Below are 24,451 nucleotides of genomic sequence, written 5' to 3' on the forward strand. Positions count from 1 at the left end.
AGAAAGTTTAGAATTTATTATAATATATAAAAAAAAATTCAAATTTCCTGCTGACCACATAAAATTGTTACGCTGTCAGTAGAGATGATGCACATCAAATTCGGCTCAATTCCAACCACTAGAAGGGAAGTTATTAAAGTAGAAAAATTTGAATAGAATGTATTTACGGTGACTAACTCTTTAATCATTTATTATAAAACTATGGAATTAGAAATTTGTCTACTGCAATACCTTTTCTTCTAGTGGTTGGAATTGAGCCAGGGTGTACATCATCTCTACAGACAGCCTAACAATTTGATAGGGTTGACAGAAAAATTTTATTTTCTATATAATATATTCAAAACTTTCTATTGAAAGAACCCCGCTTCTACTGGTTGGAATTGAGCCAAATTTGGTGTGCAGCGTTGTTTTATCCAACTTAACAATTTTATCACATAGCCATTGAAATGTGAAGAAAAGGTTATTTTTGAACAGCCCTAGTGGGTAGGTTTGTACTACATGTTTCGATACGACCGATCAATGTTTTAAGGCTTCTACAATGGAAAACAGTATCGAAACTATAATTCTTGTTGATAATATAACTCTCAGTGGCACGAAGTAATTTGAGTAGCCTACTGGAAAAATCATGGTAATTAATACATGGCTAAGATTCGAGTACTCCAAGCATTATGACAGCCCTAATTACGCGGAGACATGTAAGAAACAATACCTGTCGTAGAGAGGGTGCCTCTCCTCGCGCTCGTCTTGTAAACCGGACAGGTGTAGCTCGGCTTGGGCGCAAAATCAGACTTTCTGCCGGGTTTGAGCCAGATGATAGGGAGAGTGTCGAAAAGCACTTTCGGGAGAGATTCTCCCATCTGCATCGCATCGCGGTCCCAACGGGCGCCTTCCAGGAAAAGACCGCGCACGTAGACACCTGGATAAGAACGTAGACATGTTAAATTTTTATCATGGCAACAGAATTGGACAACACAGAAAAATTTCAGTTTACCAAATTGCATTAGAATTAGAATTACCGTGAATTCTGAACTGGGAAGAAATACAAAAAAATTCAAATTCAGTTCATATCAAATCAAAGTTCATCCTCAAAAGTATCCGAATGACAAATTTCGGTACACCAAACTTTGCTCATTTCCCACCATACAGTAGCATTTCCATAAAACCAGAAATTATATTAGAATTAGATTACCGGGATTTAGCTTGAAACAATCAAATTAGACAACTATAATTATCTATTTGTCCAAGTCTACATTGTAACGGGCAAGAAATTGGCTTTTGGCGATATGAAAAAATATCAAACTTAACTTGATACCTGCATTCATATTCAGATATCTTATATTTGAACACAGGATTTTAGACTGCTCAAGTAGGTTTCAATAAGAAATATGTCACAAAACTACTTTAAAATCATGTCCAAAACGTAAAAAACAGACAACAGATACGCACCATCTTCAGGTTTGCAAGAGACGTCTTCCACATTTTCCGCTTTCATAACTTCAAAGTCAAAACCGATATGGTCGATTGGAATTGTGTATCTACAAATTCACACATCCTGTTTAATTTACAATCCTACAAGCAAAACACTGTTCGTACTTTCTAGCGTAATTTTGAGCCGCTCCGGTGAGGAAAGACTGCGTGAAATAGAATCCGGAAACCCAAAACACGTCTGGAATTCCGATGTTGATCCAATCCGACAGAAATTGAAGTCTCTGCAGAAGATCTGAACGGAGAAAACTTGGAGTGAGATGGGAATAGTAAATGAGATCGTTAGTGTATAGTTCAATTCAGTTTAATAATTATTTCATCATATCAAAACAACACAAGATCTCTCAAGATATGATAAATCACGATGTTCTCAGATATTTTACATTGTAGAAAAACAAATCACAGTTTGTCAATCTAGTAGTAGGAGTTGAAATTTCCAAATCAGGAAAAATGCGAGTATTCTAGCCTAGTTTTTACTAAAAAACTAACAACTATTACATAGCCTACATGTAAAGCAATTTCTGAATGAGTAAAAAAGCAAATATTTCAGGCATTTGTGTAAAATCTGAAGTCTGTCAAGTACAAATAGAAGTAGCGATTTTTGAGTAAGCAGAAAAGAAAAAAATCTAGGCCTTCTTTGCCAAAAAACACTGAAAACTGTGAAGTACCCGTAGAAGCATTGATTTCCGAGTGAATAAAGCATGTATTATAGGCCTAGTTTGCATAAAAAACTGAAAACTTTCATGTACAAGTTGAACTAGCGACAATTGCTCAAAACTGTATTTCAATTTGACACCTATTATTGTCCATCTATTCATTCATTTGTACATTTAGGATTTGTATCTTAAAGAGTCTCATCAGGCCTAATTCTCTAACGAAAAACGACTGAAAGACATTACCAGTGATGTAGCTTCCCAGAGGTTTCAGGGAGGGATAAGATTTGGAAGCCCACATTGCCGGGACCTTTCCGATAATCATAGAGTTGAAGACTTCTTCAAGCTCGGATGACATCACGACCAGACCTTTGATGGCTTTTCTCAAGTTTCTCAAACTGCTGCGTACCACGGATGTCAACCGATTGAACCGAATCAGCTCTTGCCTGAAAACAATATAGAGCGGCGTTATAAAACAATATAGAATTACATAATTTATTGATATTGAAATAAACCCAAATATTTTTGGCTGGCACTCATCAGGGGTAATCGTCAGCAACTACTACACACTTTGGCTTCGGCTATCATACAGATTTTTTTAAATGCATTCAAAAATCATCAATTCACCTCAAAACGGTGTTCATCGATTCGTTGTAAACCACCGGGTATTTTTCCATCACCATTTCCAGATCGAAATCAGGCGGTAGTTTTCCGAGTATGTCCGCAGCCAGGTCGTCTATTTGCTCTTCCGGGGACTTGCCCCCTCCACCCGTTTGTCTGGGGAGGGTCATGAGAATGCCGTCGAACAGTTGCTGGGTTTCTTTGTTGTCTTTGGTGATGTCAGCGTTTTCGTGAAGTCCGAACACCTGGTAGGACACAGATTTTTCTAAATTTAATTACAATTTTTGTGGTGTATTGATCTGATAAAAATTGCTAATAAACCGAACCAATATAGTTACAATTGGTATAACTGAATTCGAAAAAACTTATCAAATCAGAGGTCATTAGCATAAGCACGAGAATTCAAACGAGAGCATAGAGACATAAATAGATTACAATCGAATTACCGGCATTTTGTTCTAATTAGTTAAATTAGACAACTACTATCATCCAATGGTCTAAATCTGCTTGAGCAGCCCAAGCATATAAAATTGGAAGCAATATTAGGTCAATTAGAATTGTAACATATCAAAGCCATACCTCAGGGTGGGGCACGAGAGGTAGTTCCCTCACGTAATCGATGTAGCTTTGGTACGGACCGTGAGTGGGAGCCTTGTATTTTCCGCTCATGGAAAACACGTACGAGTCGTCGTTCACAATTTCTTTCACGTAAAACTGCAAATAAAATCAATGTTCAGTCACTCTAAATAAACCCAAAGCAGACTTCGTATAACTATTGGGTTTTCAAGATGTGCAACTAGAACTAGAACTACAACTAATTAATACCCGAATTACTGAATTGCATACACGCTAAGAAATATTGGAGATAAAATCCGCATTTTAAAAAGACGGAGTTCCTAGTTGAAACGGGAGAGGTTCTGACCAGGAAAACCACACATTCTGGGTACCACACTGTTGCTAGAGATGAATTTAAGCTAGCAATGGGTGCAAGGACATCACACACCAGAATACAGGCCTCACAATCCACACCAAACGACAAAACATGTGTTTTAAAATACTCACTTCTAAAATTCGCAACTAGAACTAGAAGTGTTATCCTTTCAAAATCCACAACTACTTCTAGAACTGCTTCTTGGAGGTACAGAACTTGAATATACAATTGAATAGTATATTCATATTGAAGTGAACCCAGAATATTTTCGGGTGACATTCGTCAGGGGTAATCGTCCGCAACTAGTAGAGAATTGGAAAGAAAATCGTATATCAGCAACTAGAAGTGCTAAAAACAGTAATTAGTTGATCGTCAACTAACTATAATATCATTTTGTGTATGTCTCGCCCATAAGTTTGATCACTCACGATATTCAGCAGAGACATCAGCAATCTCCTGTCCTTGTCGTCTGTGACTCTGCCACCGTAGTTGCATTCTCCAGTCAAGTAAGACAAGGCAATAAGAGGCGGTTCGTCGTATTCGTTAAGAAACATCTGAAAACACGCAAAAGTAGTCACAAACAAAGTACTTCTTTTCTCTAGCGTATGTGATCTCAGACCACTTCCAGACCTCTTCTTCTTGACAGTTTTCATTATTTTAGGGAAAACTAGGCGTAGAATACAGATTTTTTATTTAATTTAGGGTACTGCTACTTTGGAACTTGAAAATCTCTATTTCCACTCAATACTCGATACTGAAGTTTTTTAAGCAAAACTAGGTCTGGAATACTCACTTTTCTACTTACTCAGAAATCGATACTTTTTTCCTGTACCAAACAGTTTCCATTTTCGAGTCAAAACTGAGCCTAGAGTACTTACTTTATTACTTATTTGGTAATCAATACTTTATCTTGTCCTTAAGAATTTCAGTTTTCTTTTGGCAAAACTACGTTTAGAACACTCCCTTTTTTACTGAATCGGCAACAGTTATGTCAACTTGTGCAGAAATTCATAAAGTTGCTTCTAGTTCTACTGTAGCAAATGAAAACTACTGTAGACTTTCCACACCTGCAGTTGTCGCATGCTGATACGTAGATCAGATTCGTTGAACTCGTACGGAATATTCCATCCCAACGGTCCGAACTTGCGTCTCTCTTGCACCATAGCGTGGAAGAAGCACAGACCAAACAGCAATTTTTGCCATTCCTGTGAAATCGGTTCGTCAAGATTTTGAGCAACGTTGAATCAAGACATAGTAGTGCTGTGTAGTTCTCAATAGCCAGTCCCAAAAATGTTTCAATATTACATCTCAATGGCAAAATGCAAGATGTTACTGGCCATTGATTGAAGATACATTTTAAAAATAGAATATTATTCATGATGTAAATTGAGAAAAAAGCATAGTAATATGGATTCATAAAACTATAACCTGCGAATGCTACATTAGGAATGTGTTGTAGCTTGCAGGTGTTCAGATACAGTCTTTTTAGTTTATTTCATGTCCAAACGTAGTTATGGATGTGAAACAGATCAAATAAGTGCATCAAAGTTTTGGAAATATGCCTTGAGCTAGATGTCGCATATTTTGAATATCAAGGGTATTGGTGAAGGTGCTCGTCAGAATTGCAAAGTGTTTTTCTTGAGTGCTTTTCAATTCTTATGCATGGAGTCATAGGCGCCGAACCTGGGCATGCAAGGCAACCTAGACATTTTTTTAGGCATGCGGCATGCCTAGAATTCGGTTCGGCATGAATGGGCATAATCACCGATTGTGTTATTTAGAACGAATCGCAATGTATTTCCGTTTACGACATTGCCTGCTACCGCTTATGTGAGCGAGGTAACCCGTTGCGCGAGGCCAATTAGCTACAAGCGCGTTGCCAATTAACGAGATTTGTCTGTGCACAATGTAACGCGACACGATCTCCCACTGAGATGATCGCGAAGTTATGTCATTGATTGCCGTGCGTTCGGCAATCATCGCTTGGGACGCTGCTTTATCGCGTCTCCGACAAGCCTAGTTTCACTCGCTTGAGCATGATCAACAATCACATCAGCAGTAGGCCCGGTGCCATCGCTGCCTGCACACTCGCATCTGCATTGGCGCACATGATATTATCGCTTGCCTACACAATCGCATCTGCAATAGGCCTGGTACGAAAGATATCATCGCTGGCTAACTATGGCGTCTAGAGTCGAGCATGCGTTGGCTCCCATCTCTCGAGCCTAGCATGCGCTAGCTCCAATCTTTCGATGGCTTGGTGACAATGCCGTTAGGTGTTTGTTGGTTAGCGATTGTAATTAAAGAGCGACATCGCTAACCTGAATGACATCGAATGTCCGCAGACATGTGCGATTGTGAGTGCGCCGTGCATGCTAATACCTAAACATAACCATCAGAAGATGTGTGTCAACTGTCGAAGCTTGAGTTGTAAAAGACGGGAAAGGTTTGAACAACCTGAAGTCGGTGCCATTATAGAACAGATTCCATAACAACTCTGACATTTTGCCTCGCGCAAATCGTCGCCGAGGTTACGTAATACGCGTTGATAAGCGGCGTATTTAATTGTTCGCTAGCGATCAGGGACTCGCTAATTGACAGCACTTCCGGACTCGTTGACAAGCTTATCATACGCGCAAGTTTCTTAACACGCAGATATTGCATAATCGGCATTTATGCAGGCACTTAACCCTCATGAATTGATGCTATATTATCCCTAAATATCAATTCCGTCGGATCATGATGTCATTCCTTTGTGACGTCATCGAACTCGCATGCCTAAGGAAAATTAGCGTTCGGCGCCTATGCATGGAGTAGTATGGTATTGATAACGTAAAAGACTTACCATCTTCTTGTTACATGCAGAGAAGAAAACCGGGTCTGATATCGGGTCGTTCAAATAAGAACGCAACAGATTGGCTCTCAACCCTTTCGGGGGTTCATTCGTCATCTTCACCCCATTCTGAAAATGGTATTTAAATCTTCAAAATGTTTGAAGAGAATGTCGGAGAACTTCAATGTTCAATTGAATAAATATATTGATACTGAAATCAACTCAAATATTTTCGGCTGACACTCGCCAGGGGCAGAGTTGAACAAACGAAAAATTTTAACGTTTTTTGTATCAGATTAGAATTAGAATGACCGAATTCGCAAAATTTGGAAATTGGAAGAAATGCAACAAAAATTTAAATCAGTTCATTGCAAATCAGAGTTGGTCCTCACAAGTACAGAATAGAAAATATCTGCACATCGGGCTTGCCTCGTTTTACACGATACAGTTCTCCTGTTGCATTTAGAGGAAAGCCAGAAACTGGATTACATTTAAAATGAGAGCACAGAAACATTTCACAATGTATAGTATAAAATTATTGTCCAAAATTTTGATGTGATTAGTCTAATTAGTGAGCTAGAATTATGTAGAATTGTCTAGTTGTCTATCCGCATTGCAACGGGCAAGAAACTGGATTTCGATGAAATATAAAACCCGTCTGGTCAAGGGTAATGGTCAGCAACTACCAGCAAATACAAATGATGTAGCCTAAGTATCTTTGTGTACCCAACTAATATTCTCACCTGCAGAATGGAGACTGGGAATTTATCCGACGGGTAGCTCGTAAGCCAGAGTCTGAATTCGGTGTGAGTATTCTCTGGCACGATCGTTTCCTCACAGAGCTTTTCCAGCGTAGGCATCCAGCTTGTGGCCAAGTGGCAATTTTGAAGCACCACCCAAGTACCCTAAAGTGAGACAAGATTACATGCAAAGGTCAGAGTAGTCTGCCAGGGTAATCAAGTAGCAGATATGTAAATTTCTGTTCAATCACAGGCAGACATAGCCATTTCTAAGACATTTCAAAACTAGTATAAGTAAGAGAAATATACATGACAGCTGTTATAAAATAAAGAAAGGTCTCCATCGACTAGGACGCTTACCTTGGCTGTAGCATTATTGATCATTTTCATAGCAATTGGCCCTTGTCCTTGTCCCAGAGAAATTGTGCCAATTCTGTCACCGCCAAAGCCTTTGTCGTCCGCAAATTTCAACAATCCTTCACAAATCATATATAGTCACTTAAGTCCATGAATTATGTACAAAAGAAACTTAAAGTGGTAGCAAAACTATAATTGACGTTAATAATTGACTCAAATCATAATGGTTACTACTCGATTCGGACTCGAGTTCTCGAGTCATTGTGGCAAGTCATGAAGGTAAATTATATCAGTGATTCTCAACCTGTTCGAGCTATTGGAACGATGAAATATATCAAAGATCACAATCAACGCAAAATCTGATTCCATGCACAAAAACATGATGTTTCATTTCTCTAATTAATGTACATGTGTCCAACTTATTGCATTATGGAATTACGATACAAAATTACAATATATTTGGCAGTAAATTTAAATTGCCCATCTACTGTATAATGTTGCGTACCTGCCATCGGATCAGCTCCCGGAGACAGCACAAATATGAGAGGCGTGACGCAGCTGGAGTCAGAAAACGACCCGGCCAAATCGAAGGTGGGAGGTTCGATAAACTGGCGTCCCATGATGTCAACGATGTAGTCTTGCACTGCCGGGACCGCTTTGTCCGGCCTCATGCAACGCAGGATCACCATCCTGTCCAGCCCGGACAGTTTGTTCCATTTGTCAGGAAATCTGAATATCATGAACATCAAAGTTCCCTACTACTAATGCAGGGCTGTAACCAAGTCGCAAGGTGCCGAGTCACAAGTCACTCTGACTTTTATAGTTTTGACCCGAGTCAAGTCAAGTCTATTTCAATTCACCAATGAGTCAAGCCCGAGTCCAAGTCATAGAGTTGGCTGTTCAATGTTCATTCTTTAGTTCAAAGCAGGTTCAACTCACTTCTGTGGAGAATAAGGATAAGAAAGTGCACGAGAAATAGACTACTGAAAAATTTTCAGATTTTCTAAATTAGATTCAATTTACGGTGATAGCTACAAATTTTTTTCCAAATTCGGTCAGAACAGGGTTGTAATGACTCGAGTCATTTTCTTAAAATACGGAAATGAATTGACTAGACTCGAGTCAATCTGTGTATTGGCACGACTTGGACTCGAGTCATTGTGCATGACTTGAACCAAGTCATATGACTCGAGACTCAGACTGCCAAGACCGACATTTCATTGTCATTTCGAAGAATAGTAAAGTAACCATACTATTGAGATTTCATCTATTGGTACTGGTACTTGAAAATGAGACCAGAAACTGGTAAAAGTGAGGAAAATTATTATATGCGAACCATTCGATATCACCAAACAGAATTATAAAAAGTGGGTTTAACTAGACTTTGACTGGAAACTGAGCCGTCAACACCATGACTTGGACTCGACCCGCGGCTCGATGACTTGGACTCGGACTTGACTCGGCGGTGACTTGAAAATGACTCGAGTCAAAACTATAAAAGTTAGATTGACTTGTGACTCGGAGCCTTGTGACTTGGTTACAACCCTGGGTCAGAATTAGAAATACTGAATTCGTAAAAAACTGGGATATTCAGATCAAATGCCGAATAAGAAATGCAACACAAATCAAGTTCATTCCATATAAAATCAGAGTTCATTTCTCATAATCACAAGAATGGTAAATGTCTGTACAACTACAATTATCCAGTCGTCCGAATTTGCACTAGACTCCGTGTTTTCATACTTCTCTGCCTGTGGCGATGTCGAATCGTAAATTTGCTTCCAAGCGCCGATATTTTTCTGAAAGTGATCCATCAAGCCGTCGAGATTTTTCAGGTTTGAGGCTCTGACAATTTCGGACCAGGCTTTGTCACTGAGCCATTCCGGCGCCGGATTGGCGTGAGGGTTGTCCAAAGCTACCCCGCCAGTGAGAAAGAATCTCCAGACACTGTCGTCAATCTTCCCTGTAAGACATCGATATGGTGAAATATGAAGCACAAATACATGAAAGAATTGGTTGATTCCTAATAAAAAGACTATTTGAAGAGACTCTTGGAGGTAAAGAACTTCGATATTGAATAGCATTTTCATATTGAAATAACCAAAATATTTTCGGCTGACACTCGTCAGGGGTAATTGTCAACAACTTGTAGAGAATTGGAAAGAACATTGAGTATGAATAATCGTATCACAAAATATGTCATCACCGGCATGAAATTTCGAATAATAATGGAGAAGAGAGAGCTTAATCGCGTATCCCCACAATCTGATATATATTTGATCAAAAAAGCTGCCAATGCACCTTAAATAAATATGTAATTTACCTGCGCTGTTTTGTAGCGCCACCGTCAGAACGAAAGAGAACAACAGCTTGTCTTTCTCAAACAACGACCGGCAGACATTGTTGTAAATGCTGTTGGTGAAATGATCGTTCAAATTTTCGATTCTTTCATCCAAATCTTCGGATTTCTCACTGTTTTCTATTGACTGTAAGCATAAAAAGAGGTGTGTTGTTACTTACTATAAACAATAAACATGGTTGGTCACTTTTGACAATTTCTAGACTGGAATAGGAATTTTTGTATTTGAGACTTGAGATTGGAGGCTATCAAGTATCTTAGCTTTAGCTTTAGGGGGGAGGGGGGTTAATTAATACAAAGACAATAGTATTACCACAACGTATAAATTAAGTTCTGAAATTTACAAAGATCGAACAAATAGGCCTATTAATCCTCAATAACAAATAACCTTCAAAAACAACTCACCATGACGAATAAATTAATGAACCATGTCAAAGAGTACTGGTACATTGGTTCGATATTGGCGAGATCGCTGATGCAGAAGAACAGTACGGCCGAGTGTATGGAGACAGGCTTGTATCCGTTACGAGTTTCGTCAATTTGAATCTCAGTCTGAGAAAAGATTCACTCCGATGAAATAAATCCACATATGACACAGTTTTTGATTGATATAAAGCATAGAGAAATGCCTACAATAAGCTAAAAACGTCTCCAGTGAAGACTTTGCCTTAGTGAATATCGGATGTCACTTCAGAGCGATACATCAATTTCGGATTTCAGCACTTCAACGTCAATTAGGAAATGTAGGTGAGGTATTCAGGGTTGGTACTACAGCTGAAGAAGAAGTAACGCCGCAAATTTCTACTCTCAATTAGAAGGTTTGGAAAGTTCTTGAGTAAGTAGCTTGAAAAAGTTGATTTGGTCAAGTGGACTTGTGAAATTGCAAGATGTATCTTAGCGAGAACACAAAAATATCATAAAATATGGTTAATCTTTAAAACATGTTCATTTATGCGATGCATGAGCTATTTCTCGTGGTTTTTATGATATGTTTACTCCATAAAGTGCAAGAAACAAGTAATTTTTCCTATAAAACTGTCATGTAGAAGCAGAAGTAATCCAAATATATAGGTATAATTCACTTGACTACTGCTATAAAGTCGAAGCATTTCATTACTGACCACTTTTGCTGATTAAACATAAACTAGCGTGATCCAAACTTACTGACACTGGAACAATGAATGTCAAAAGTCTACAGACAATTCTGAATCTGTTTATTATGAAAATTTGTCCCGGTAATAACACAGAATGTATTTTGTATAAAATTGTGAATTTATAGAAGCTATCATTGTCATACCTGAGTCGCAATTTCTTGTTTCGCTGTAATTTCCTCGGACAGGACTTTGGAAGAAGACAAAACTTGAATGGCTGTTTCATCTTCGAGAATGTTGCCTTCAGATGACAGCACCTACGGGTTCAAAGCATCATAATGTTATCAGTATGAAATATTTACAGCAGATGTTTCAAAAGAACTTTGTATGACCGCACAGACGTAAAAATATGAACAATCGTAATGTAATCAATGTAATATTTTTTAGATTCTATTAATACATTCACAGTAAATATAATAGTATATGAATGGTATCATCTAAAAAGTGTACATTAAGAATAAGAAATCTTCATATATCAACATATTTATCACCAAATAGCTATATATACGTTTGCTCTGTTAAGTCTAGGCAGAATTTTGACAATCTCGAGAAACTAAATGGAAAAATGTAAACAGTAAGTACAAAAAAATAAGATTATCACCTCCAAAATTTTGTCCTCAATTTCTTTGAGCTGTTTTTTGTTTTTGGCGCCTTCCAAGATCAATTCGTTTTTCTTCACCTCGAGCTCCGGTTTTTCTTTGGCCGCCACGATACCGAGAAGCTGATCTTGTAAGCCGAGCGGCGTGATCATGAAGTTGACCAAACACACCTGGCGGTACATAACATTTTAGTGGGCGTATAATACCTAATTGATTGAGTTTAGACTATTTTTCACTTCTACCTGACCAGTTTTTTTCATAAGTTGTTAGGCTGTGTGAAAAACACGAATTATGACAAATTTGGGTCCCTTCCAACATTTAGAAGCATAGTCATTAGAGTAACAATAATTTAGATTAATTTAAAAAAACTTTTTTTTTTCGAATTTTACCGTGCATCAGCAGGACCGAATATATCCACTAAAATTTGAAAAATAATTACCTTTTCATTTTTTTAAAAGAAATTCAATATTTATACACCAATAACCAGACTTCTTGAGGTTGGATAGGAGCCAAATTTGATGAGCAACCTTTTTTTCAACCAGCCAGTAAAATTTTTAAAAAATCAATTTTTAACAACCCTAATCGGACAATTTGATATTCTACCTTGACAGAGACTTCCGGTAAGTAATGAGGATTTCTCAATCTCGTCGTCATGTAAAATCGGAAATCTTGCGAATATTCAATGGTGTTGTCTCCAAGCTTGATGTATTCCACGCCTTGCTGTTTGAACGTCTGCTTCAGAAGAACGGTCTCCAAGATGGCGTCAAGCTCTTCCCCTGCAAAATCACATAGTAACATAACAATCTCGTTAGCAGGTCTTAAAATAGCTGGATTTTAGTCTGGAATCTGAAACATGGAACTTTGCTGTAATGTTCATGCTTGGGTAAGTGCAGGGCAGCATCTTTGTTGAAGAATTTCCTGCGATGTCTATTCTTCGAAGTTACAATGAAATGCGTGTCATGGCCGTCGTATTCTCGAATCATATGACTTGGTTCAAGTCATGCACAATGATACACATTTGAAAAAATGACTCGAGTCAAGTCTAGTCACCAAAAAATTGCGACTCGACTTGAGTCATTGCAACCCTAGATCAATTGCATTCTTACTCAAAGCATGGCTAGAGTTTCATATAAGTAAGTATATTCTTGAAAATGGTGCAAAAAAGGATTTTTTTCGGTCAAATACTCGGTCAAGTATTTACAGTATTTATATAAACAGCAAAAAGCATGTCTGTAGTCAGTGATGTGATATTTGTCCCAATACTAACCGATGTTTTCAAGCAGTACCGGCACTCCAAATTGTATGCTATTTTCAAGAGTACGGATGTAAGAAGCGTCCGACAGCTTTATCACAGCCAACTTGTTATCCTTCTCCATATTTTTCACCCATTTATTCGCCTGGCCCTGAGGGTCGATCATGAGTGGCCATCTCCGAGAGTTGTTAACGATAATGCCTGGAAGCGACACAAAAATGAATTTGCACAAAATACTGCGGCACTAATTGGTTTACCGTTTTCAATAGAGAAAGAATCAACGGGCAAACCGCAGATCTGCCAGTCTCGGATTTTGACTGGGTCTCCTAGCGTGTTCGAGAGAGAAAACGCTTCAGAACACGGAATTTTCATTTCGTGGCTCAGCTTTTGCCATTCCTCGACACATTTCAGTCGGAAATCAACGGTAAATGGTCCGAGATAGGCGACAGTTCCTGAGAAAACATGGAGAAAAAATTGAATGACATACTCACAGTGAAACGAACCCAACTTTATATAACTATACAATTGATGATGAATAAAGTTCTTTTGAAGCCCCTACTAGTTGCTGATGATTGACCCTGACGAGTGTCAGCCGAGAATTTGGGCTTATTACAATATCAATATACTCTTCTATATAAATTTACTAGTTTTATACTCCTTGAAGAGCTTCTTGGAGGTACAGAACTTCAATATACAATTGAATAGCATATTGATGTTGAAATGAACCCGAATATTTTCGGCTGACACTCGTCAGGGGCGATCGACAGTTGGCAGTAGAGAATTGGAAACAACATTGTATATCAACAATTGCCTACTAGATGCTCGAATGGTATTTGCCCTCCAAAAACGAATATGTCACCTGACGAGAGTAGAACATCGCCCGTAATATTCTTGAGTCTGATTCGAAGTTTTTCTGCGCTATCAGTCCAACTAAAAAGAAAACATTGCAGATTCAAGAAATTTTCTCAAAAACTTATACTGACCGTTCCAGTAAAATCAATCTAAACCAGAAAATCAGGAAATCTGCCATCATAAATATTATTTTTTATATAAACTGTGTGAAATTCCAAATTGCATCGACTTTGCTTCAATTGGGTGTATTTTGGCCAAATTTGGGCTACAGCATTTTTTGAGGCATTGGAGAATACATTTATATTGAAATGGACCTGAATATTTTGGGTGAAACTCGTCAAGGGTAAACGTCAGCAGCTAGTAGAATATTCAAGAGAATATTGTTTAGTCGCATCATTGTCTACTGACAATTACCCCTGACGAGTGTCAGCCAATAATATCCGGGTTTATTTCAATATAAATATACTATACACTAGTAAAATCTCACACAATTTAATCAAGTAGCTATCAATATTTATAAGCAGTGTTTTTTAACAGATCTAATTATAACTGGGTTTTACCGTTCTTTTTCTCCGCCGAGTCCGTTGATGAGTTTTTCCGCCCGGTCAAGCTTCTTGGAGCAAAGGTCGATGTCCGCTTCGAGATCTTGCTTCTTCTGGTTCATTTTCGCGAACGTGCTCTCCAACGCTTCCATTTTATCGAGGACCTGTCAAATATATCAACCACTATAAGTACCAAGAAAACGTAAATGTCTGTGTCTGGCTTGTGATTCTTATCGAGAGGCGGTCAGAAACGATTTTGAGACTAAAGTACCCACTTCCTACAATTTGGATGTTGGAAAATTGATAGTTTCGTGATAGTTTGCATGACTTATCTGACGGAATTTTTCATAAGAACTGTTTGAAATTATAGCCTGTATCACAGTAACTGCATAAATTGTCAAATATTCTCACTAATTTGCAGTATTGTTTGCAATTTTGCATAGACACATCCGATTACCTGCAAAAATTATGCGATCCCAGGTCCAAACATACTTTTGGAAACTGCTTACTACTTCATATGTCTATATAATTGTGACTTTTACTTGTAATTGAGTATAAATTAAGATGTTAATTCTACGCCTACTCAGAGTAGCACAGATGACTAGTTTTATATTGATATCATAGCTATGCATTATGACATTTTACTTTTTTGCGATTAAGTCTATGTTTTCTTGTTATGATTTTGTCTGCATCATTATTTACGGGGGTATAGAGCTACAATGGACAATTGAATGTTATCTTCATATCGAAATAAAACTGAATAAAGCTTCTTGGAGATACAGTACTTCAATATCAAATTGAGTGGTGTATTCATATTGAAATAAACCCGAACATTTACGGCTGACACTCGTCAGGGGCAATCGTCGACGACTAGTAGAGAATTGGAAAGAATATTTTATATCAATAATAATCAGTACACTTGTCATACCGCTTTTAGCTCCTTTCTCTTTTCGTTCAGTTTTGCCATCTGTACGGCCAATTCCGATTCGGCAGCGGCCAGCTTTATTTTCTTGGGAGCTACGACTTTGGCCACCCTTTCGTAGACTTCCATCGCACGCACCCATTTACACAAACCTGAAACAACGCTTTTCTGTTCAGCGGCAGGGTCAGGCAACTAGTGGGACTTTCAGTGTTTCCAAATCAGATTACAATTAGAACCGTAGGAAGTTTTTTCCAATTAGATTGGAATTAGAGTTAGCTATACAGTAATTCCAAATTATATTAGAATCAGAATGATGGCTGCGCAGCTTTTTCCCAAATTATCTTTGAATTGGAATTATAGCTACAGTTTTTTTTTCAAATAAGATTAGAACTAGAATCATAGTTAGTATTTTTTCCAAATTGGATAAGAATTTGAATGATAGCTATGCAGTTTTATATGAAAGTAGATTTGAATTAGAATTATGGATACATTTTTTATTAATTTCAGTAGAATTAAAATCACAGTTCAATTTTTTTCCAAATCTGATTAGAACTACAATTATAGCTACATTTTTTTTCAAACTTACATCAGAATTAGAATAAAGGGCATTTTTTTACAAATTGGATTAGAATTAGAATTATAGCTACAGTTTTTTCAAAGTTAGATCAGAATTAGAATTAGGGGCATATTTTTCCAAATAGGATTAGAATTAGAATGATAGCTACAGTTTTTTTCAAACTTCGATCAGCATCAGAATTAAAGGCATTTTTTCCAAATTGGATTAGAATTAGAATGATAGCTACAGTTTTTTACAAATTAGATTAATTTTAGAATTACTGAATTCGCAAAAACTTGGAAACTTAATTAATTCCGAATTAGAAAGAAATACAGCAATCCAATTATAGTTCTTCCCTACAGTTTTGTAAACTCCAAACCGGTACCTTCACAAGCTGACGAGACATTTTTGATGACAGCCGGGTTGAAATCCGGGTTAGGGATGTATTTCTCTCGGATTTTCTTGATCACGGGCGCCGGGATGCGGTCCTTGTCGTAGGTTTTCAGGCCGTCCAGGAATTTCAAATCTCCCAGCATTTTCTTGCTCGGGCCCCAGAAATCTTCCACCATCTTTCCTGAAATTGTCAAGCGTGGCACATTCATCAATTACACATCAAACTGAGATCGTTATGGCCAAGTACGTAGTAGTTTTACTCGGAGTACGCAAGCAGATCCAGCATATTTAATCAAGAGGCTATGTTTTCAGTAAATTTTCACTTCTAATTAGCAGTTTTTTAGACGCAACTTGGTTTTCACAATTTGGAGTCTGCAACGTAATAAATTATTGAAACCAAAGAATAAGTCATTTCAAGGATACCTTTCAAGTGTAGGCTTCCATATGGATTTTATGTACTGTAGCGCAAATGTTGTAGGCATCGATGTACTCCTACTTTTTTTAAGTTCTCAAGTAGAATTTTTATGCAAAATGACTTAATTTTTACAATTTAAGCGTTGAAATTTTTAAAGTAGTTTTCGTATAGGTTAGCAGAACGTTTAAGAGTCAAATTCTCACAAGAAGCGTGGGAAACAGCCCTTGTATTATTGTAACTGATTATAATTTTAAAAATGACACCGAATTTCATTGCCGTAAGTCATTTTGAAGTTGTCTTGAGGACGCATCTTGTAATTACGAATTTAGCCACCTCTGATTAACGGCTAAAAGTATTCTACCCATTGACAAATTTACTTGACTAAATACCAATGCTGACTGCGTAAACCACCGATCTATTTGGCACAAAACCAGATCATTTTATACATAAATTCATTTTGAAACATATCTTAGCATGTGAAGACATCCATCTTGCTTGGAGACAGCCTTTTGTTAGTAAAGTTAAAGACACACTCAGACACAGATGATTTATGCTGACCTGAACCAGATGGGTCCGGTTTGCGTTCTGGTTTGATGCCTTTCATTACGCAAACAGACTCAAGCACCAGTTTAATGGCGGCCGCTGGATTCTGCATAGATTTCACCACTGTGATATCCTGAAAAAATGAGCGGTTGTCAGTCTAAATCAGTGTTTCTTATCTTTTTATCGAGTCTTAAACGCTCTTGGGAGGAGATATTGACCCCCAATCGCGAAATTTGTAAAGCTGAAGACTGAAAAACGGGTCATTACTTGCGCCCACACCTAAGTTGTGCCTCATATTGCTATCTGGTATATTTGTTGCCTGAATAGCTACATAATGACTACCGGTAAGTAAAGACTTCACTTTTGTATGTGACCAGTGGTGAGTTCTAAAAATAACACAAAACGATGTTGTAATTCAAAAGTAATGACAATTATTATAAAGGAATACATAGCTTTATAGTTGCAGCTTTAACATTGGCCTTTCATGGACCCAGGTGAAGAATTCCACGGTCGAAATGAAAACTGCAATAGAAAGTAACTTACCGAAGGCTTCAGCGTATTCAAGGCAGACAAAGCAGCCTCCAATGCCGGCAATGCTTCGGCTAAATCGGCAGAACATTCGTCGGCGATGGCTTTGGCTGCGGAAGCCGCTTCGTTAGCCACTTTCTCATCTGCTGCCACAATCTGAAAAGATTAAAATCTTATAAAGAAGAAATAAGCTAAATAGATAGTAGTAGTAGCGGGTATATTGTAGGCCTGCGCACAATGATTCGAGTACTCAAATCCAAATTGAGTACTAATTTTAATGATTCGAGTCGAGTAGAGAAAGACGATTGTTCTGAGTACTGAAATTATACGATTCTTATCGAGCAAAATTATGATTTCGATACTATTTTCACTGTGGAAGGCTTCAAACCTCATCGATCTTATTGCAATATACGAAACAAGCAGTACAAAGCTGAGCATGTTACTGGAAATGACATATCTGCGAAGTCGTGATAAACCCACATCGTCACAAAGTGCAATGAAAGGTGTATGGACGAAAATATACCAAATTATCTTGAATGTGATGTAGAACTGGCGTTATATTATGTTACTATTATGTAATCACCTCTTTCTTGGCCTCGACTTCCACAGAGTCGTGCTCAATTTTCACCATAATCTCGTCGACTTCTTCTGAAGTTTTGATGAGCTCTGGCTGCTTTTCGGTCAGTTCTTTTTGCATGATGCTGACCTGGAAAACGGGGCCAACTATGTCAGGAGTTCTTAAATTGGGGTCCCGAGGGGGTCTGTGAAATGCACCATCGGGAAACTAGAAAAGCATATTATCCTTTGGCAATGATGAATTCGTGAGCGGGACTGGATATCCTTCTCTACATATATTTTTTTATGAATGAAATAGCCTGTGAATAGCTTGTGAAATTTTGGGAGTATACAGACCCAAGCTTTAAGGGGTCCGCGATCAAAAAGGTTTAAGAATCGGAACTATAGACACATTACGGTAGTGAAATGTTTCATTTTTCAAAATCATTTGTGGCATTGAGAAACGTTAGGTGTTTGTCACCGAAAGAGACTCTAGGAGTTACAGAACATCAATTTATAATGCAACAGTATATTGATATTGAAATGAAGCCGAATATTTTCAGCTGACATTCGTCAGGAGTAATCGTCAGTTACTAGTAGAGAATTGAAATCGTTGTGGGAATACAGTTATCAATTGACCTGAGATGCGGCGAAAGACAATTTGTCCAGTCCGTTGATATATCGTTCCAGCAAAAGCTTCACTTCCGATCGCTTCAGCCCCAGGAGAGACTTGAAGGTTAAAATCAGCTCCAGGTAAGAGGTAGGCGTCACGTAATTGTGCCTTCGGAAAACGTCCCAAAATCCTTCCGACAACCGACGTACGCTGGAAAGGACGCAAAATGTGTCAGATTTACAACAATCACAGGTGTAGAATATTAATAATAATGATATAATAATTTGAAGTGCCCCGAATATAACAATATATGATCCCTACGCTATGGCACCATGAAAATCAAGTAGTTTGTACAAGTTTCGATACATATAAATGATGGAGAGGATAGTTGCAGGAAAAAAACTAGTTCAGCTACTGCAATTGGAATGCATGTGTAACTCAATCGGTTTTGATTTCAGGCTTAAAAACATCTAAAACAATACCTTTCGTGAAAATATTTGCACATGGTGACGCAGGACAATCGGACATCATCTTCAACGTCGACATCCTCCAGAAATTTATTGGCGACCATCTCCAACGCGTCCTCAGGCCAGGCCTAGATGAGCAATATAATAAATAAATTCATCCCGATCCCGGTATTAGGGTTATTTAATATATAATCTTTTTTCTTCAAATTTCACCGGGGATCCAATCAAATAGCCATGTTGCCTAAACAGAAACGCTTCACATCACATTCGTCTCAATTCTAACCCATAGAAGCAAAGTTATTGGAGTATAAAATTATTCAATTGAAAAAAGGGAGTATTGTAAAACATACCCACTTGAGTAAACAGTGGAAGTATGAAAAACCAACTTTAGTACTACAGAAAAGTATAAGTACTTTGTTACTGGCCACATGTGTAATATCGACTCAATATTACCCAATCTAATCACAACTAAACTTACCTGGAACCAGTCAATGGTACAGCAGTTAATCAAGGACGGAAACATTCTCAGTCTGTTACGTAGAGAATCTCCAATCGGGCTCATCGCCAGCACCACATGAAGGTTGGCTTTCACTCTCTCGATGAAATAATTGTACATGGCCAACGGAGTGGCTTCGATTTTTTTACCCTCTTGACGTGCTATGCCCTACAATGGAAAGATGCGGCCAATGTTGTAATAAACACCCCCTCTGGATATACTTTCTAGTTTGCATTGTTAAAATCTGTCAACATCGCTGTACGAACCTGCATTTTTTCGATGAGTTCGGCTTTCTCGTCAGAGGGGAAAAGATTTGGTATATCGGCCGTGTTCAATATCATGTTGATGTCTTCCACAAAAGCCTCTTCCTTGATCTGTTGATCGCTGAACAGGAAAACCGTCTGTAGGCCTTCGACGCCGGCTTTCAGCATCATCTTCTTGATATCGTCGCGCCAGTCGGCAAAACTGTACGTCCTGGTAAGGAGGAAAAAGTTTGTGTTAGTGAAGGATTGTATCATTGTGTTCCAAAATCCCAGAAGTTGGACGCATATACATTGATTAGAGAAATGAAACATCAACAATTTTGAATAGATTTCAAAATTTGGAAACAGATTCTGCATCGTGTCTTGATATGGTTAATATAATGTATAATGTTTTTTTTGTAATATATATTCATGGTTCGCTTTTGACTGGATATATGTCACAATGATGCAAGTGTTGTACCAAACCGTCTAAAAGTAACTTGGAAATCATACAAGTTAGCCTATATGTGAAAGGTAAGAAGATTTCATAAACAAAATTCGTTACATTTTGACAGGGCAATTGAGCGACAATTCGCGGTATAATATAGGCTAGCAAAGAGCCAAGTCGCAGTTCTTTCGAAAGGAACCAAACATTCAAACTTAATTCGGCGCCTTGCAGAAAATTCAATAGAATGACATATAACACTTGCAAATCAAAAATTCAACAGCAAATTTCTGCCCAACGTTTTTTTTTAGTTGCATATATTAGTCGTGATAACATTTTGAGGTAATTTTGACTTTCAAATATTTGCCTGTGTGCGGCATTAGTTTCGAAATTTTACCGGTAAGCAATATAAAAAATGGTTGAAAACCACCAAATTAGATCGCACCTGGTAATTTCGATCTGATAGAGCTCGTAATCGGCCATGAATGTCGCGAGTCTGGTTACGCTCTTCCTACCGGATCCTCCGATACCGATCAACAGCAGATGGCCGTTATCTTGTTTCAATACGCGGGACACGCGAGACACATGTTCAATCGCAAATTTAAACATCACAAGTGACATTGGCGCTTTTGATACCTGGATAGATAAAGTCATGTATAACGATAGTTGTAAGGACTAGAGTCCGACCAATATCAGATTTTTAATCCAATACCGACAAAACTGACAATAATCAGCACATTCACCCATAACCCCGAAGTATTTAGCCGATATTCAAAAGATATGTTATCTAGCTTAAGGCGCATTTCGAAAACTTAAGAGCATTGATCTGACCAAATTTTGAGCCATTGCCATGCTTGAACAAGAGATAAACTAGAAAGCAGCATCTGGACGCCTGTAAGCTAATAAATTAATCAGCATTCCCAGTTAAGCAGCCACAGATTATAATTCTCGAACTTCCTGCTACTATGTTGTGACATCATGGAAATTGTTGATATTTTATATGTCTAATTGCCAACACCGATATTTCTTTCAATTAATGATATAAACTTGATACTCGGCTGAGCTCTAGTAAAGTCACACCTGGTTGTGTTCGTCTAGGTAATAATCCATGACGCTTGTCAGTTGGGAGAGGTCTTGAATTTCGTCGTAGATACGAGGGTTAGCGTCGGCTTCGATGTAATCGCCAAAAAATAGATTTCTGACGTGATCATCCTGCAAAAAAAATGAATGTCATATAGGCTCCTACCACAAAGAGAAACATTATCAACTAGAATTATAGCTTCGATACTATTTTCCACTGTCTAAGTATATAAACTTCAATTGGTCGTATCGCAACATACGAAACATGTAGAAAAAGCTACACACGTTAGTGGAAATGACATTGCTGTGAAGTCGCGATCAACCCACAACATTGTGACAAAGTGCAATGAATTAGGTATGGCTGAAAAAATACCAAATAATCTTTATTGTGATGTAGAACTAGCATTATATTCCTTGCGGTAACGTATTAGATACATATTTCAACTTTTCTCATCATTCATACTGTTGTGAGGTCCTTTTAAGTGATGCTCGAATACTCCACTTGAAGTCAAATACCCGATTTACATTCAAATCACTCCGGTACTCGATTTTGCCAAGCCTCACTGCTCACCGTCAGAGTCTTGGTCTTGTACAAATGGCTCAGAACTTTGTCGAGGTTCATCTTGAAATAGTTGGATGAAGTCTCTTTCACAATCCCAAAGAACGTGTTCCTGTCGTTATCATCAATCAGACGATCGTAGAACACTCTAGAATAAAACGGTATTTGATGAGCATCTTAGAGGTACAGGAACTTCAATATACAATCAAATAATATATTGATATAGATATAAAACTGAATATTTTTGGCTGACACTTGTCAGGGGTAATCATAAGCCACCAGCAGAGAATTGGAGAGAACTTTGAGTATCAACAATCGTAAAATGATCAAATATAATGTCACCGGCTTACAAGAATTCGTTGTAAAACCCAATACGAGTGTCGTCGGTTGGTGTGAATATCTCTATCTAAATACCATGTTCTGTTGTGTGATATTCCATTGCCAGCTCGGTGTCATCACTCCCAACAGTAGCGTAGCCAGGGATGGGTTTTGGGGGTCGAGACCCCGCCCATTTCATGGGGAGTCTAATAGGGATTCATGGGGAAAACTGATCCGATTCAATAAAAGTTTATGAGTTGCTTCAGAATTGAATCTAGCTAGCTGTGTTTTAGTTAGTTGAAGGTAGTTCGACTAGTTCTAGTTGCGAGTTTTGGGAGGTCACTAGTTCTAGTTCTAGTCGAGAGTGTTGAAAAGTGAGTACTTCTAGTTCTAGTTGCAAATTTTGGAAAGAAAGTAGTTCTAGTTGTAGTTCAAGTTGCAACTTTCTAAATGCGATATGTTCTAGTTCTAGTTGAGAGTGATGAAAAGTGAGTTCTAGTTCTAGTTCTAGTTCAAGTTGTAGCAGCGAGTTTGGAATAGCGTCTAGTTTTAGTTGTAGTTCTAGTTGCGCATATTGGAAAGTGAGTAGTTCTACTTCTAGTTCTAGAAGCGAGTTTCGAAAAGTGTCTACTTTTAGTTGTAGTTCTAGTTGCGCATTTTGAAAATATAATGGTAGCATTTGGTAAAATGACATTGACTACAAACACTTCACACCTGTAAACTTCGTGAACCCATAGCCTCACAAACTTGTCGGTATCGCTGAGATGCGTGCCAGGCACGAGCAGTACGCCACGAATGACGCGAGCAAAATCTCTCAAGTTGAACACGTAATGGGATTTTGTCGGCGTCGGTAGGAAATTCTCAATCGTGGCTTTGTAAACTCCCATAGTCGCTTGTACCATGATTTTTCCTACGCACACGACAAAATACTGTTACTATTATCCAGAATTAAAAGTAAAAAATAATAAACTTATCACAAAAAACACGTTACCTTTTTCAAAATCTTAAGCGCATAAAGATGCAGGACATACTTCGACCAGTTAGTATAACAATCTCACTCAAAAAATGATGTAAACATATCCCAAAAATAACTTTCTACATTATAAAATATAAAGTACAAAAAGTCGGTACTTTTTGTTTATAAAATAACGGGTAAGAAGAAGTGGAATTTGTCTGGAAACATCCATTCCGGTAATTAGTGAAATAATCAAAATCTACTTAATTACACTGAAAAAAATGTGAAAAAGTGCTTCATTGCTGACTATCTCTAATTGCAGGCCCAAAAATTACACAATATCCAGGCTTACAGTAATCATAAATAAGTTAGGATCGATGCAATTATGGAAAAGCAATGTTAAAACGTAAAATTCGCGAACTTAAATATGATGTGGTTACACGATGACGATTGCATACCAAGTCGAACGAAGCTCGCATCAAATCCATTGGAAAAATGCAAGTCAGTTATCGATGTAAATATCTTTGTCATTGTATCGTCGCTGAATGTGTCAATAGATATGACGTTGAGATGCCTCGTCATTCTTCCGGTGATATCATTTCTTCCACCACCAGGCGGTCCCATAGCGCTGCAAAATGACTTTGTTCAACGCATATACTGCGAAAGAGAATTGACGGAGTCACCTTATGAATAGAACGTCTGTGAGCTCTAATTTCGTCATGTCCTTCTTGTCGTACATGAAATGGTGATCCTGCCATGTTCTGAGGAGTTCAATGGGTGGTTGAGCACCGTATATCTAGTCAGAAAGTTTGAAATTTTAGGACGCTGACACTGGAAAACAACCAATGACTCTACAAATGGAACGATTTTGGAAAACGGCAATCCTGTTACCCAGATATAGCGGCTATTTCGTCTTATATTTATAATAATTTCACTCACAAAATAATACCAACCAATCCTACTCCTTTCTTTTTTACAAAATCCTAACT

General features: G+C 37.9%; 1 protein-coding gene across 3 annotated transcripts in view; it reads right to left on the reverse strand.

Moving 5' to 3' along the window:
• LOC145459222 (dynein axonemal heavy chain 3-like) overlaps positions 1–24,451 on the reverse strand; it is a 60,938-nt gene that overhangs the window by 876 nt on the left and 35,611 nt on the right. For all 3 annotated transcript variants that reach the window (XM_080337860.1, XM_080337859.1, XM_080337858.1), the window contains exons 44-80: positions 24,146–24,258; positions 23,921–24,090; positions 23,222–23,417; positions 22,202–22,337; positions 21,631–21,762; positions 20,996–21,186; positions 20,130–20,337; positions 19,846–20,031; positions 19,383–19,495; positions 18,927–19,110; positions 18,316–18,438; positions 17,748–17,888; positions 17,220–17,337; positions 16,239–16,427; positions 15,304–15,449; positions 14,394–14,539; positions 13,841–13,911; positions 13,239–13,433; positions 12,997–13,182; positions 12,333–12,505; positions 11,732–11,899; positions 11,277–11,387; positions 10,385–10,531; positions 9,944–10,106; positions 9,364–9,583; positions 8,126–8,349; positions 7,624–7,739; positions 7,267–7,428; positions 6,536–6,652; positions 4,758–4,895; positions 4,119–4,244; positions 3,339–3,473; positions 2,766–3,004; positions 2,385–2,584; positions 1,594–1,720; positions 1,447–1,535; positions 710–916 (exon numbers count right to left, since the gene is read on the reverse strand). In XM_080337860.1, the coding sequence (XP_080193986.1) occupies positions 710–916; positions 1,447–1,535; positions 1,594–1,720; positions 2,385–2,584; positions 2,766–3,004; positions 3,339–3,473; positions 4,119–4,244; positions 4,758–4,895; positions 6,536–6,652; positions 7,267–7,428; positions 7,624–7,739; positions 8,126–8,349; positions 9,364–9,583; positions 9,944–10,106; positions 10,385–10,531; positions 11,277–11,387; positions 11,732–11,899; positions 12,333–12,505; positions 12,997–13,182; positions 13,239–13,433; positions 13,841–13,911; positions 14,394–14,539; positions 15,304–15,449; positions 16,239–16,427; positions 17,220–17,337; positions 17,748–17,888; positions 18,316–18,438; positions 18,927–19,110; positions 19,383–19,495; positions 19,846–20,031; positions 20,130–20,337; positions 20,996–21,186; positions 21,631–21,762; positions 22,202–22,337; positions 23,222–23,417; positions 23,921–24,090; positions 24,146–24,258 (5,806 nt within the window). The remainder of the gene's footprint in view (positions 1–709; positions 917–1,446; positions 1,536–1,593; positions 1,721–2,384; positions 2,585–2,765; positions 3,005–3,338; positions 3,474–4,118; positions 4,245–4,757; positions 4,896–6,535; positions 6,653–7,266; positions 7,429–7,623; positions 7,740–8,125; positions 8,350–9,363; positions 9,584–9,943; positions 10,107–10,384; positions 10,532–11,276; positions 11,388–11,731; positions 11,900–12,332; positions 12,506–12,996; positions 13,183–13,238; positions 13,434–13,840; positions 13,912–14,393; positions 14,540–15,303; positions 15,450–16,238; positions 16,428–17,219; positions 17,338–17,747; positions 17,889–18,315; positions 18,439–18,926; positions 19,111–19,382; positions 19,496–19,845; positions 20,032–20,129; positions 20,338–20,995; positions 21,187–21,630; positions 21,763–22,201; positions 22,338–23,221; positions 23,418–23,920; positions 24,091–24,145; positions 24,259–24,451) is intronic.

This window comes from Botryllus schlosseri, chromosome 16 (genome assembly GCF_051294905.1).
Source record: "Botryllus schlosseri isolate E-star chromosome 16, Bs_hap1, whole genome shotgun sequence".
In the NCBI taxonomy this organism is placed as follows: domain Eukaryota; kingdom Metazoa; phylum Chordata; class Ascidiacea; order Stolidobranchia; family Styelidae; genus Botryllus; species Botryllus schlosseri.